Consider the following 15,092-nt stretch of genomic DNA (forward strand, 5'->3'; position numbering starts at 1 on the left):
TACATGCGTACTTCTGGAATATATTTTTTTATCAGAACCATGGTTAATTTAGATATGACTGTAATAAACCAAATAATACAATTTTGATTTACATAACATATCAAAGATGCAAAACAGAATCAGTGGGCATATTTATATCAAGAGGCAGTTAGACACAGGCAAAGTTAAAAAGGAAGGTCTTGAGTCTGGACTTGAATAGATGCAGGGTGTTGACAGCACGATGACTGGCTGGGCAGAGTAAGTTGAAAATATTCATAGCCTACAAAAGCATACTCTAAAGTGCTTTGTTGACCCTTCTATTTCCTTGATGAAGCAATCCATATTGATGGTTACGTTCAATCAGGGGATGGATCTGTTGCAGTGATACTCGGTGTTGGCTACCTGAGTCTTAAGCAGCTCCTCCTGCAGTTGGTCAGATCTGTCCTTGTCCGAGATCTGTATAGGAAGAGTTGGAGCAAGATCACTGCCGGGATCCACTCGGCAATCAGCGAGTCAGTGAACAAAACAATGGCTGTAGCTACAATAGGCATAATTGTATAATAAAAAAGCAACTTATAATTAGCAGAAGCAATGGCGAGGTGTAGTGGCATCACTGACCATTATGAATTTCACTCTTAAATTTTTAACTGATACCATATGTTAAGCTGTAAAATTCAGTATCGGTTGCATAACATATCAGCATTCATGTAACGTGAGTTCGACTTCAGTAAGTTACACTAGCGCTTCCCACTGTCATGAACACACATCCTGTTAAATTGATGTTTGAATAGTTATCAGTCTCTTCAGCACCCTACTTCATTAACCAATGAGGGTTTATAATGTAAGTGATCCCAACCCATGTATTCATCATACAGATAAAACCTAAACGTGCAAACAGACACTGAAAAATACACTACTTTACGACCATGCTACCTACAATTATTGCAATGGCGTTGAGTAGCTGCACAAAAACTACATACTTGCAGATGCCCTAATTAAAGTGGGACAAGTCATAATTAATATTTTTTTCATTATGCTCTGAGAATGCAGGGCTGAGCCGGATTAGTACTCGGATAGCTGACCACAAAGGTCTTGCCAGGAATTATAAGTGAGATATTGATTGGGCCGGGAGGTGGCAGTGTTGAATATTATCCACTCTTATATACATGGGTTTTCTATGGGTACTTAAATTTTCTCCCATATTAATGGAACTGGTCAAACATCCCAATGCAGGACCTTCCCTAAATACAATCTTTAGACTGTGGGATTTGTTGGGTAAGTAAACTTGGCATCATCAATAATTGGCATCATTATCCTGTCGAGGTAATGTTTTCACAAACTGACATGGCAATTCACACCATTGGAACCTCATTTGCCAGTAAAAAATATAATTGGTTTTTTACCCTTCCATCTGGCAACAAAACTGACACCTTTTTTACAAGGAGTCATGTTTTCCTTAGAGCCTAGCTTTCCTTAGAGCCTGGTCCAACCCATGTGAGACTAGGCTCTAAGGAAAGCTGTCTCGGGTGTGGGCCAATCAACTTCAAGGACAGTGCACATTATCAGAGTTATGTTTTTTGTTTGCATTATGACTGCAGGTATTGTGGTCTATGCAAACATGACTCCTTGTAAAAAAGGTGTCAGTTTTGTTGCCAGATGGAAGGGTAAAAAACCAATTATCTGACATGGCAATTGTTCAACGCTGCCTGGATGGCCAGCTAGGCCAAGCAAGGTCAAGCCAGGTCATGGCATCGGCAGGTGGCTGGCTGGCACGCACACCTTGGGCCTGTACTGGGGCGTGGTGGGGAAGGTCTGTGCCGCCGAGCGCCGGGCCTCCTCCTCGTGCTGCTGGATCTGCTGCTGGATCAGGATGAGCTCTCCAAGGAGACCCTGGTCACCGATAGTGGTGACCAGAGGAAGGGGCCACACCCCAGTGGTTTATTGGTATGTGCAGGCAGGTTGGGAGGAGGTTGGGTGAGGGTTTAGGGCAATTAGGCAGGGGCAGGGTAGCAGTAATTGGTGGGCAAAGCCAGAGAAATGACACAACACAGACAGGACAGACATGCAACAATGGGAAAAATAATGTTATCGGTGATTTCTTTTGTTCTTTAGCGAAGTGACAATACCCTTTATTATTGTTACCCCTATCCCCTCCCTTTGATGCTGCTAATCCTGCATAATGCACGGGCATAATGACTTTAAACCCCCCGCCAAACCTCCTACGCATTTCACAAGTAGTACTAATCGCATATCTGCATTTCCCATAAATATGCTAAATTCCTCTTGATATGCAAATGATTTTGTCAAGGCGCTCTTCCCCCCTCCATCCCAGCTTAAATAGATGCTCCAAGCCTGGGGTATGTCATTCAGACTCTGTCTTCTCGACAGACCTGTTATCCACCTGGGGACGGCTGCTTGAGTTGCGGCCGAAACGTCGTGAGAATGATTTTATGTTTAATTTTTATTATTTTATTATTTCCATTCTACGTGACTTTACCGAAAGAACCAAGAAGATGAATACCCATTGAGCTTCATCCATCTTTTTGCAGAGGAGACCTGGTTAGAGCGAGTTACGACGAGGGGATAGAATTTTGCTCGGTCCCTTGCAGGTATTTTTTTTTCGTTATCGTGGATTCAGGCTGTGACAAACAGGTCTCAAAGAGTATTTAACATGAGCAAATTGGTGATTGTGTCCACAGAATTGATTGGGAATCTCTGGGAAATACCCATTGTGCACACTGGCTTTGTGGCTGGAATCCTAATAGGCTATCCAGCCACAAAATATGTAGTGTTTTTAATAAGACAATGTAACAAAAATAAATATACAAATAAAAGCAACTAAAATGAAAAATCATGAACGTGGCTTTAACACAACAGGGCAAGGGCACAGGACAACTTCAGCAAAGACTACAGGCAGGATGTGAAGAAAGGAGAATGGAAATGAGTTTTTAATACCTCCCAATGCTATATCTACTTCATTTTATTGTAATTGTGTACCATATAAAAAATGAATACGCCTGCACATGCTTTTAGCTTTCAGTGAGTCCTTATACCAAATGGAGTGGGATCAGTTTACATTGTAGCAGTCACTTATCCAATTAATATGATGTATTTTGTCATTCAGAAACACATACAGTACTGCCCTTGGGAAGCGCTAGTTTTGTATATTTGACATTTATAGAAAAAAAAGACGAGTCCTGTTATTAAATAGAGACCTAGCAGATATTTACAAAATATTAACTAAATTACAGTTATTTATTTTATGCGTACTAAACTAAGCTATTATTTATACTGAATTTTAAATGAATACACAATGGCCAAGCAATGAATTTCCTTGTAAGAGGAAAAATATAAATAAAAATAAAACACGCATCGGTTGCAATGCTTTGTGAATTGAGTTTATGCAAGAATATTGGAAAAACAGTTGACAGGTATTAGAATTATTATTTGCAATACCAGACAATCAACAATTTAGATCACCGGGACACTCTCCAACTGGAACTTTACACTAACACAGGTCAACAAAACTATAATTTTAATGCCGGTGTGAGGTTCCTTTTGAAGAATGAGATTTTGTTCAACAGCCAAATTGGCACTGAAAGGGTCAGGATATTTTATGCCAAACAAGTATATAAGAGTAAAACTCAGCTAACCAAGCAAATGCCGCAGTATGCTCTACCTTTTTGTATTTCTTTTCCCCATCTGCGGGCGTGCTGAAACCCAGGCCCCCATCAGATGCATTCATGCTTGTGGATGCAGCTGGCTCTGAAAAAAAAGGTAAATGTGGAGAAGCACAACCAATGTGGGGAAGCACAACCAAATGCGTACGCGAGCCCCATTTGCAAAGCCCAACATGCGTATAAGACTGTCCTTTTTAATTCAGCCAAGGCGAGATTAGTAGATGAAGGGACACCTTATGAAGCTGAATTGATGTTGGAAATGTGTGAAGACATTACAATTGAGGTGATGCCTTTTGATAAATATCATTAAAAATTGCATTTTATACATAAGTAGATCTTACACACAAACGATGAGGCCACTGGCAATATGGCCAAAATATGTAGGTATGTTTTTTTACATTCGCTTATAGAATGAAGTCTCTGTTTTTAAGGTCAACAGACGGCAGTCAAGCAAAACCATTGTGGTACTGTATTTGGCTCCAACGTCAATGCTCCCTGCCTTCACCAACTCGCACTGACCAGCGTGGCAAAAGATGTTAAAATAACCCCCCTGACATACATTCGGCAGTGACGTGACACAAGGGCTCTAAATGTACATATATATAAACAGTTGACATTATATTCGTTATTTTATAAGCTTAGGAACACATAGAAAAGGATATAAACACACAAAATGCGACGACCGGCTCACCCTAACCTCTCATTGTGGTTTTGTCGAGATGAGAAGGTGTACCTATTGAATATCCACATAACCCCATCGCAATCAACCGACAGCTCGGCACACTCAAAATGCAACAAAATTCACCGCTTGCTCAACTAGCTGTAGCCAACGCAGAAATGAATGGGACACACAGCTTGCCTGTAGTTCATAATACCTATGCTGCTCTCTGCGGGCTGAAGAAAAACAATCAGAGAGGGGAGAAGAGCATTACACACCTAACAAGTGAAGTGGACCTGCAGCTCCTTTGATATCTCTAAACAAACTCTCACCTGCAAAAACCAGCAAAAGCAACAACAGAAATAAAACAAACAATGAAAAAAAATAACAAAACCAGTTGCCGAGTGTGTAATGCATCTGTATGACCAGTGCAGAAAAGCAGGTTTAAATGAAAAGGTCATGATGATTAGAAAAAGTTTATCTTTCTCAATGCGCTGTAAAATAAAAATGTTCACGGTGCGCATTTAGCAAGATTAATCAAATTGAAATGTATCTGTACAATTGGAATGCTATAACTCATATAAAAACCTTCATTGTAAAATTTAAATGCAAAAAATACAAATACTTCCTAACTTGAATAATTGAACTAAAAGTACGGATGGAATGTAAATTGGAATTTACGTGTAATGCAAAAACTAAACAAAAGCATTGGCCAGTTGAAAAAAATGCTTACATACCAATAAATCGCACACACAACTCGACTGCCATAGACCAAGGATTCTCAATAATAATGACCAATTGAGCCTGATTTAAATGATATTCACTGGTAGTGTTATTTACAAATCAACGTGAATGCAAGGTCTTGGATGTCAATTCGAGGGTAAAAAGCACTTTTGACAAAATCATAATACAGCCAAGGCACTGTTTACTCACCAGCTGTGATTTCATGTAAATTCTATTTCTGCTTATAGCAATATGTTCAGGAAATAAATGCCAATTTTGAGGTCTGCTCGCTACGAAAGGGCTTCAGGAGAATTATTATGTAGTTTTGCGACTCTTCAATGGAAGGAGCGCAGACAGCGGCTTACTATGTAGTCATTAGTACATTTCCAAACTAAACAATGCTTTTTTATTTCATCAGTTAAAGCCCACTGAGCTATATACAGTAAATCCTTGGTTTGCGAGTAACTTGGTCTGCGAGTGTTTTACAAGACGAGCACATTTTTTTAATACATATTAATTTGATAAACGAGCAAGGTCTTGCAATACGAGTAGTACGTATACGCTTTGTCTGCCGAGCGTCACGTGATCACAACTGATATACGAGTGCTTTGAAATACGAGTGCTATGGATTACAAACACGTTTCCGGAACGAATTATGCTCGCAATCCAAGGTTTTACTGTAGCTCTTTTTCAGAAGCTACCTGGCTACAGATGATAGCTCAATGAAGTGACCTTTCACGTGAAATTTAAATCAGCCAAATACTCTAAATGCATGTCTCTCGATGTGGAGGGAAAAAATGGAGGACCCAGAGAAAAATCTACGTAAACCACAGGGAGAACATACATACTCCAAATATGCAGGTGTTGGGATCGAACCATAAACCTTCTGCATACCAAGCGAGGTAGTTAACATCTCGCCAACATGGCACCACAAGTAAGGCATCCACACTGCTAATATATTATCACATGAAGGATCTGAATTACCTGATGCCAAGGAGTCGCGTAGCCGCTGAAGGAACTCTGTCACCTTGTCAGGATTCGGCAGGAACTTGGCCAGGTCCTCCCTGTCTGGCAGATTCTGTGAAATCTTGTCTGTAAGCAAACCACAAACAGCGAATACATTAGTAACCACGGGTGGAGAGGCAGTGTAAAGACATCCTGCAGCAAAACTCTGCTCGTATTTAAAAAAATGTACGTTATTTGGAGCATAAGTTTGATGATATACACAAACATTTATTCGTTTACTTTTCTGTTTTGAAGGTTTGTTAATTACACACCAAAGCAACTATAAACATATTTTCAAATGTTATTAAGATAATAAAACTTATAAACATAATATATACTGCTCTGCCTTGAGTTTCTCTTCTTAAGAAATATTAGTGAAATATAAAAATATTTTATACTTGTTACAAACACATTTATGTATACAGTATTACAAATCCAACACAATTGACTGAGGTTAGAATAAAGTACGAAAAAACATGATATGTCAGTCTCATAATGATTACTAGGTAGTCATGTCACACCCAGGCAGAATATGGTAAATGTGCGCATATAGAAGTGGATAAGCTTACCAAAGTCGATGTATTTGTCCAGTTCCCAAACAAATTCTGGAATCACCCATGAGTACTCTGTCAAGTCTGGCAGCATATCCTTCCATTCATCATATTTCTGAAACATTATTCACAGACCCACACACAACCCATGAGACCTATCCAAATAACAATAAAATATGAAGTAAAAAAATACTCCACAAACCACTTCACAGTTTAATTATTAAACGACAGCAGCCACAATCATAATTCTGCTGACCAAAGAGATAAAATAATTTAGATAGTAAAAATTACGTTCTAGAGCAGTTTCAGGAAGAGATGCATCTTATCATGAAATAAACAAGAAAAGACAAAATACGTTTACTGAGCAAATTATCTTACAAGCTTGATGTTCTGCAAGGATGTTGTAAAAAAAAGAACAAGAAGTTGAAAGACAACTAAGCAGTTTGATGACTTGAAGGAACAGGAGCAATACAAGAAAATAACGAGGCTCAAGATGGGAGAAGATAGGAGTTTGAGCCAAGAACCCACCATTGGGCAGAGAATTAAAGAGTGAGTCACAAGCGGTATCAAATTGAGGTGCACACATACCTGCTTGGCAGTATAGCTTCCTCCGACTGCTGTACCAAGCACAAGGTACCTCAGCCGCAAGAGCCGAGCTGCAACTCGTACCAGAATAAAAGTCCGGGCATGTGTCCGACCTCCTCCTGCGTAGCCACCTCCTTGTCCAAACCGGTGGTAATTATAACCACGTCCACGTGTGAACGCAGAGTAGTGTCGTGCAAGTGCGCGGCGGTATCGCACGTGGTGGATATGATGTTGCTGTTGTGCGCTTGCATCCTGAGGTATGTAGCGTCGGGCTTGGCAAAGAGAAGGTGGCAGCAGGCAGCGAAAGTGGGAGGCGCGGCGAGCACCAGCCATCAGGCCCACAGGCCCATCAGACAGGACAAGCCATCCCTTCTGCTGTGATGACAGCCTAGGAAAGACATTGGTGTGTCAAAACAAAGTATAATAATAAACAATTTATAACGCATGCATATTTCGCAAGTCGGACGCAATGTTCGATCAAGAACTCCAAGGCACAGAGATAGAGTTCAAGGTGCCTCGTGTGCCCGCCAGAACAAATGAGAGCCTTGAGCTGCTGCTTGAAGGTAGATGCTGATTGGATGCTGCGTACGTGCAGTGGGAGAGAGTTCCAGATGTCTGGTGCAGCTATGGAGAAATGCTGCTCGGCCAAGGCAGTCCTGGGTACAATGCGCAGGTTGTTAGACCCCGAAGGACCCAGCGGTTTGCTGTGATCAGTGGAGTGAGAAGGGACAAGAGGTATGGCGGGCGACCTTGAGAAAGAGCTCGGTGGCACAGGATAACGATTTTGTACTCCATCCTTGATTTTACGGGGAGCCAGTTACAAGGTTTTTAGCATAGCCATGGAAGCCATATGGCCGTGCCTAATACCAAGGACAGTACGTGACAGGTTGTTTTGAAGATGCTGTAGTCTGATATGGTGTTTTTGTTGAAGTTTGAGTAAGGATGGCGTTGCAATAATCAAGGTAGGTGCCAACAATGTTACAAGAGTATATGCAGGGGACTTTAGCAAACATTGGGAGGATGTGCCATATTTCTTTGATATGCTAATTGCATATCTTTATCATGTTGAGCATGTGATTGTTAAGTGAGAATGAAAACTCAAGGTGATAGCGAAGATATTCATATGATTCGAGGGACCAAAGATGGAGCCAGAAATGAGTAGATTTTGAGATAACAATACTGGTGAGCCATTGCCTGGTGCATAGACTTCATGGGTGATTTTATCAAAAACCAGTGCTAAGGTAGAGGTGCAATTAGTAAAGTTCAGTGGGCCCTGGTCGGAGGTTAGAGTGAAATACTGTATAATTAAGTGTCATCATCGTAGGTATGAGTTTGTGGTAACTATGGACGTGGCGGCTGATTGGGGAGAAACAGACTGAGAAAAGTAAAGGACCCAGAATGGATTCCTTCAGGACACCTGCGGTCGATGCGATGCCTGGGGATGAGGACTTCCAACTTTGATGTAGAACCTTCTGTCTGAGAGATAACCATGTGAGCCACTGAAGAGCTGTGCCAAGTCAGATTCTAGGCCTTCAATCAAAATATTGTGATTTAAAGTGTAAAAGGTGGCAGATATGTCACGGCTGACAAAACCAACGGTGGAAGAGAAATCAATGAAAGCTAGAATGTCGTCGATAATCTTGATGAGTGCAGTCTTGGTGAAGTGGGCTGGGCAGTAGGCGGACAAGATAAAGGGACGAGGTGATGTAATCTTTGATTCTGACAAGTGTAAGGTGCTCACGAAGTTTGGAGATGACTGATAAGTTGGTGAACATCGTGGTGTAAGGTGGATACAGGCATGCTGTTGTTGCACTCATTTTATAAAACCTCAGAGATGAAATCCATTTCCAAGATTATTTACAGTATCTACACTTCACACATCTTCCACACTACTTTGCTATTCACATCCACCCAGGCACTGAATTCATCTACTGAAAACACATGTGCTCACTATGAACTGTGTACAGATGTAAACATTATATTTGAACGAGCCATGCTTTGAGGCTTGTCAATCGGGAATGTGTATTCTCTATGCTGAAATCAGACATTAAAAACAGAGAAGATGCAACCTTGTTCCTAGAAAACATCTATGATGGTGAAAAGTTGATTCAATGGCAGATACGTATCCAAAGATGTAATGGGTTAATGAAATGTCAATGTCAACCACAAGGCATGGACCAGGACCAATGGTGATTTGAAATATGTCAATGAACAGTCTTTTCTGAGTACATTTATAGGATGCCATTCTAAGGTGTGTAACAACATGACACTTCGGCAGTTATGAGAGGTCATTTATCTGTCTGGCTAATTTATCTCGTTTAGTCAAGTTAAATCAGGCTCAAACCCAGGACCTCAGTGGTGTCTCATTAACACGAACTTTACGTGGCCATTATGAACTCCGACAATTCCATGGCCTAAACCCAGAACATCAACAGTGCTTGCTCAGTGAAATCTGATATCGCACATTGAAAACCCCCCTTAGAGAGACCTCAGTTGTGCCGATCCAGTGCTTTAACTTGGCAACTGCGCTCGCCCTGAAAGTTCCCGATAGGGTTAAAATCCTGGATCTCAGAGGACTTGTCTGACAGCCATAACACGTGTGACACAGCCATCACAAACCGACGGCGTGACAGACGTCCTTCGGGAGCTCGACGCTTTAAGCCAGGACCTCTGTGGTGCTGGAGGAGTATCAGACATTGCTACGGGTGTCTCGTGAGTGGCAGAGCCAGACACATATCACACAGTGCACTTAATACTGAAGGGCCAATGGTGCCGCCTCTGCATCTAACCGAAACCACCACAAACGTGAAGTCGTTAAAAAAAGCACCTGACGCAACCATTGAGAAACAGAGCACCGGGCTCAAGATTCAAAACTCATTTCTTTAGAACTGCATTTTATTTTGTCCCCCCGCCCGCACCTACGATTAGCGCGGCTGGCAAACGTACGGCGCGAAAGAAGTTCAACGTGCGTGCATTGCATACAACTGGAATCTCCCGACTTGGTGCATCAATTAAAGCCATCGTGAACTTGACGTGGCCATGACAAACACGCCGAGACAGACACCCATCGCCACAAGGTTCTCCAAACCACCAACCCATAACCTCGTGAGCGACGGTAAAAATGTTTACGACAGATCCATGACGAACGCCTTCCCGAGCCACCAGGCCCACCGCCTGGCTCAACAAACGCTACCAAGGCACGGGGCAACAGCCTCGGTCTCGCCTGGTGTCAGTCGCACCGTCCCCCCCGCCTTACGCGGCGGAGCGTTCTAGGCCACGGCGGTACAGGCCCAAAAGCGCGGCCTTTAACACTCTCCCCGAGCACGGGCGGGAGCACGGGCACTGGGCGCTTACCGAGCCAATGTGGTGGAGGAGGCGCGCAGCATTGTTCCGCGCGCGGGCGTTTGTTAAAGCTTAGCAGAGCGAGTTAGCGGAGCGAGTTTGGGAGCGAGCGAGCGAGCGCCACACGGGGGGAGAAACGCCGCGCGCGACGCCCTCATCGGCGGCCGGGCTGTCAGGCCGCAAGGGCAGGGAGGGTTGAGGGGTGGGGGGGGTCCAAGCAAAGCCGCGCATGCGCACTGGGGGTGTGTTGGTGGGGGGGTGAAGGTGAGTGAGGAGTCGAATCGATTGGTTGTTGGTTTGAATTTCGATTTAAAGCTTTCGTGACTGCAGGGATTCATCTTCTTGGTTCTTTCGGTAAAGTCACGTAGAATGGAAATAATAAAATAATAAAAATGAAACATATTTTATTATGTTTTATTTTTATAATAATAATAAAAATAAAACATATTTTATTATGTTAACTTTTTATTATTATATTATCTCCATTCTACGTGACTTTACCGAAAGAACCAAGAATATGTGGGTTTGAACTTAAACAAAATAAAAGAGAGTCGAATTTGAAGTCAAAGACTGCGTACCGCGGTGCTGTGTGTTGGAATCGAATCGGTGGTTTATGTGTGGAATCGATATATGGATACGTAGAGGTTCCCACTAAAGACAAAGATCCCCCGTGTAGCCTTAACAGACTGTTGGGGCAAGTGTTGTTGGCGAGCACCTACAAAGGCCGGCACGGCACACGAGAGGGGGTGGGTGGCCAACACCACGCCCGGCCGCCTTTGTCTCCCCAGTGGCGATGTTTACACACCGCACCAGGTACTCATTTGAGGCTGAGTCGACATAGAGGAAGCCCAGGGATCGGTTCAGATAATCGTCACTGGGTGTAGGTGGCCGTAAGCGGGAATCCAACTCGTGTCGCCAGGTTCGTAGCGCAGCTACACATCGAAAAGCCCCCCTCATTAATAATCATGAGCAGGTGACGTCCTCCAAATGGACACGCCCCCCTACCATTCATAATAATTAGCGACTGACGTCACTCGACATGGGGGGGCGAGGCGCCTCCTCCCCCCTCCTCGGCGTCAAATCACAACCCTCACTACAAAGGCAGAGCCCTCACGTCATCACGTGGTCTCCGTCACGCTGTTGAGACATCAAAGTAAAAAGGACGTCGTGATGAACAAGGGATTATAACCTTTAAATGAAATAGTGTCACTGCGCCCTTACAAATTGCACACGCATTGATGCGATGAATATATCACTTCGCGGTCTGATTTTCGCTTGCAAGTTTCAGATTTACTGCAATACACCCGTCCTTTGACGGGCAAAAGGCTAGTAGTTTTGAATAATGTTGGTCGCGAAAATTCTAGATTTGAAGCTTTCGTGACTGCAAGGATTCATACTCTTAGGTTTTTTCGGTAAAGTCACGTAGGTAAAAATAAACGTCGTGATTTAATTTAGTTATTTTCATTTATTATTATTTTATTTGGTCGCGAAAGCCTATGTTTTAAACTGAGGTTTCACAACATTGATGTGATTCACCAACCCTCGTTGCCTCCACAGTGCTGGGTTGCAGGCCACTTTCTCACAACTCAATGGGCCCTACCTGTTGTTGCGATATTCGTTTCATATATATATAACTGGTTGTGTGCTTTGATGTGCTTTTAGTAGGAATAAAGATGACTTTACTTAAACGTCATTCGGTTGCATTTCACTCAATATGCGCTTTGTTGGTATAGCTCTTGAAATTATAATCATCGTCACTTTGCAATCTACAACGCTTACAAGAAGAACACTGAACACCTAAACACATTCGTTAACACTGCCTTAAGAAGAGTACACTGTGTAATAGGCGACGTTTCGAGCAATCGCCCTTTCACAGCTCATAAGCCACAGGGGCAGAGGTTTTAGAGTGCGCTGTGAAGAAGATCCATTTGCCCACAATGTCCCCTGTTAGATATCTTTTATTTTTAAGACCACAGTGTTATTATTGAAGCATGTGTTGAGTTTTTGTTTGCGATTTGTGGTTTTGCAACACGGCCCACGCAGTATCATAAAACACATTCCTGCGGAGGGAGCTGGTGTAGGAACGTTGGGTTGCTCCGTCAATGGCCAGGGTCAACGGCGGCGTGGTGTATTCCGCAAATACTGTTTGCCCGACTGTGAGGGCGGGCACAAGCCGGCGTGAGTAGGTCAAACGTTGATTTTTATAAGGGCACCACAGGGTGACCAGCCCCTCCCCACCCAGCCCCACCCCTCCCACCCCGCACCCAGCCCCACCCTCCCCACCCAGCCCCTACCCACCCTCCCCACTCAGCCCCTCCCCACCCTCCCCTCCCCACCCAGCCCCTCCCCACCCTCCCCTCCCCACCCAGCCCCTCCCTCCCCACCCAGCCCCTCCCTGCACGACGGACGGACACAATAATCCCCTGTGAGCTGGTTGAACCAGTGGGTTCCTACCAGTAAAAATGTAGGTACAGCACTTGACGATTGTTCCAGCAGAGGGCTCTGTGAACACAACTCAACCATGTGAAAGAGTGCTTTTTTGGGGGTATTTTATAAAGCGCAGCAGTTGCATACAAAATGAAAGTTCGTGATGGCAATAAGATCTCACAATATCTGGTTTCTCCGTGGCAGTGTTAGATGAAGACGTAAAATATCGGTTCTTTAAAATAATTAACTCAGAATTATTCACTCACCTCATTTTGGGGTCGATGATAACATTTCTTGGAATGTGCCTCATCACAGAAACTAAGCAGGTTGAGCCTGCATGGTCCAATTGGATGGAAGATTTTTTATACATATAAGTCGCAGGGCTACGTAGTGGCCAGCAGAGGGCAGTGCAGCACATCCCATTGCCGCACGATACGATGCACCCACGTCTATGCTCCCCGCGTTCACCAACCCATACTGACCAGTGTGGTGAAGCATGGTCAAACAATGTCCACGACCTACACGATATGGGGAGGCCTTCAGCCACCAGTGGATTGACAAGGTGCTGTACATGTGTGCATCATGATGAATTTTATTTTTATTGCAACATCCAGGGAATACAACGGTCGAGTGAAATGACATTTTACAAACACCAATTCTAAGAATATGAAAATGTTCAAAATCTCTTAGAAACCCAATGAACCTCGTTGTGACTTAAGCAAGACGATGATTTTATTTGCACAAGAGTCCAGAGTTGAACTCTCAAAAAGACTACCAAGTAAATTAAATTAATTCTGGGAATCGAGAGTAAGAAAAGCAAGTGTATTAGCTCTCCGATTGGCTTCAGTGTAACATTGAGGATAACCGGTGAGGCAATGACAGCTTGTACTAATTCGCATCACCCCCCCCCCCCCACCGCTGACATTTCGATGAATTGTCAATTGCTTGGGCTCATTAAAACATTCCAGCCGCCCCCACATCCTGCCTTCCGAAGGAGGGAAACCCCCCTGCAAGCAACGTCGAGTGGGACCCGACTGATGATGCCAATGCCTACGCTAAGCCTCACCCATTACCTCCCATTCGAATGTCACACGTGGGAACGGAGGTGTTATTTTTCATGAAACGTTTCGTCTGATATAAATACTTGTGTAATCGATAACGAGTAATTGATCAGAAATCCTGAGTCTGGTCAATACTAATGTCACCTTCCATTTACATGTAATTAATATATACTCATACACGTACTTACAAACATATATTGACTTAAAACATTCGAATCTAATGCCTCTGCAACAACAACAAAAAACCACGAAGACGTAGCAATGTGCCCCTTGGTGCTTCATTTCTTAAACAACCTTTTCCTTCTGGCAACGAGATAAATGCACGCCAGTGAAGGGGTGCTCATCATTGCGTTACAAATCCCAAATTCCAGCGCTAGCAGCGTTCGGGAACTTGTGATTGCGAGGTTCAACCAGCTGCAGAGGTCAGTGCGAAAGCACCAATCCACCCCCCCCCCGCCCCCCTGCCCCCCTGGGAGAATTTTCGACCGGAGGATAAGTGAGGCAAAAAACTCCTCCACATTTAATGCATTCTTGCATTGTGAGGTTGCGTCCAGTATTTTATGATTTGCGTATGTTTTAACGCGTAAGGTTCGCAGTTGGAAATGCTGTAAAATGTTTTCTAATATACTTTCTTGGCAATGTGCCCAACTGTTAACATGAACATGTTTAGTGCCGAAAAATAAGTTGGCTTTGTTTTTTGCCACTCAGAATAATCTTGTTTATGCGTGTTATTTTGTCATATCTCGTTTCATTGGTATTTTATGAATAAATAAATACGTATATATTCATCAAGATACAAACGACTTCAAGCAGGTCCCTTGGTCTATCAGATTTTTGCAAGTAATTTCGTGATAGGCAAAGCTAACAGGCAATGTATGTGGAATCATGTGGAATGGTATTCTTAAGTGAGCACTTGTTTTGTTGCTCACTTTTTCTATTCTATTTTACACACATTACTTCTCAATATTTTTATGAATTGTGTGAATTAAAAAAAATGTGTCTATCTGGCATCGCAAATTCTCCCACAATTCACTTTTGAATTTTTTCTATGAATTGGAACTGTGCATTCTGGCCTAGGACA

The 15,092-nt window shown here is 43.1% G+C and overlaps 1 protein-coding gene across 5 annotated transcripts in view; it reads right to left on the reverse strand.

Annotated features, from left to right (window-relative positions):
• The window catches only part of OPA1 (OPA1 mitochondrial dynamin like GTPase), a 66,302-nt gene that overhangs the window by 19,142 nt on the left and 32,068 nt on the right, over positions 1–15,092 (reverse strand). The window contains exons 1-8 of one of the 5 annotated variants that reach the window (XM_078869626.1): positions 10,536–10,728; positions 7,185–7,569; positions 6,615–6,711; positions 6,025–6,132; positions 4,596–4,649; positions 3,659–3,744; positions 1,759–1,869; positions 382–435 (exon numbers count right to left, since the gene is read on the reverse strand). In XM_078869626.1, the coding sequence (XP_078725752.1) occupies positions 382–435; positions 1,759–1,869; positions 3,659–3,744; positions 4,596–4,649; positions 6,025–6,132; positions 6,615–6,711; positions 7,185–7,569; positions 10,536–10,567 (927 nt within the window). In that variant the 5' untranslated portion in view covers positions 10,568–10,728. Of the gene's footprint in view, positions 1–381; positions 436–1,758; positions 1,870–3,658; positions 3,745–4,595; positions 4,650–6,024; positions 6,133–6,614; positions 6,712–7,184; positions 7,570–10,535; positions 10,729–15,092 lie in introns of those variants that run through there. The other 4 variants (XM_078869625.1, XM_078869628.1, XM_078869629.1 and 1 more) reach the window with 4 other exon arrangements.

Source organism: Lampetra fluviatilis, chromosome 28 (genome assembly GCF_964198595.1).
Source record: "Lampetra fluviatilis chromosome 28, kcLamFluv1.1, whole genome shotgun sequence".
NCBI lineage: Eukaryota > Metazoa > Chordata > Hyperoartia > Petromyzontiformes > Petromyzontidae > Lampetra > Lampetra fluviatilis.